This window comes from Penaeus chinensis, unplaced genomic scaffold, assembly GCF_019202785.1.
Source record: "Penaeus chinensis breed Huanghai No. 1 unplaced genomic scaffold, ASM1920278v2 CTG_3581, whole genome shotgun sequence".
Taxonomy (NCBI): domain Eukaryota; kingdom Metazoa; phylum Arthropoda; class Malacostraca; order Decapoda; family Penaeidae; genus Penaeus; species Penaeus chinensis.
Window position 1 is genome coordinate 11,219 of NW_025918163.1, and position 974 is coordinate 12,192.

The 974-nt window shown below is 47.2% G+C and overlaps 1 protein-coding gene across 1 annotated transcript; it reads left to right on the top strand.

Annotated features, from left to right (window-relative positions):
* The first annotated feature begins 249 nt into the window (after window positions 1-249).
* On the top strand, window positions 250-663 carry LOC125024739 (histone H2B). The gene has a single exon (XM_047612489.1). It carries the CDS (start codon window positions 265-267, stop codon window positions 634-636), a length of 372 nt encoding a protein of 123 aa, XP_047468445.1. The 5' UTR covers window positions 250-264; the 3' UTR covers window positions 637-663.
* Window positions 664-974: the final 311 nt, after the last annotated feature.

The window sequence follows — 974 nt, forward strand, 5'->3', positions numbered from 1 at the left end:
GGGTATCGCTGCTCTGAGACTGTGGTCTGTTTGCTGTGGCTGCTTGGTTTGACCTGTGCCTGTGATTTGGCAAAGGTGAGTTTAGCTTTTATAGGCGGCCCCGGTTGACTGAGTCAGATTGCGACAACTGGCATGTTCTGTGTACACCAGATCAGCCAGTAGTCGTGGTCCTGTACGGGGAGGCTGGCGCGCGCGTCGAACAATAAAAGGAAAATTGGGAGTGCGGGAAGCATACTTCGTCCCGTAGGTACGACGACAAGCATCATGCCACCCAAAACTTCCGGAAAGGCTGCCAAGAAGGCCGGTAAGGCCCAAAAGTCTATCACCAAGGGTGATAAGAAGAAGAAGCGCAGGAGGAAGGAGAGCTACAGCATCTACATCTACAAGGTGCTCAAGCAGGTCCACCCTGATACCGGTATCTCCTCCAAGGCCATGTCTATCATGAACTCTTTCGTGAATGACATTTTTGAGCGCATTGCAGCTGAGGCTTCCCGCCTTGCACACTACAACAAGCGTTCCACCATCACCAGCCGGGAGATTCAGACCGCTGTCAGGCTGTTGCTCCCTGGAGAACTTGCCAAGCACGCCGTCAGTGAGGGCACAAAGGCCGTCACAAAGTACACTTCCTCCAAGTAAATCTCTAGGTTGCATGCTTTTCTTGCCTCCTAGAACAACATCGGCTCCTTTAGGAGCCACATATTGTAATAAAGCAGATATACAATGACTTTGGTAACCCAGTTAGTTAGTAACATGTTCCCTGCCTCCTACTCTTATTGTTATTATTACTACTACTACTTCTACTACTGTTTCTATTATCAGAATTACTACTATAAGATCATTTATTGTCCTTACACACAGATAGATAGCTCTACAAGTGCATAATTAATTACCAAGTAGACAAACAGTGAGTCGGTTTGTTATTCATTAGCCCTACCTATCTGTGTATCTCGGCTGTTTAGCTTTTTGCGTAGAAT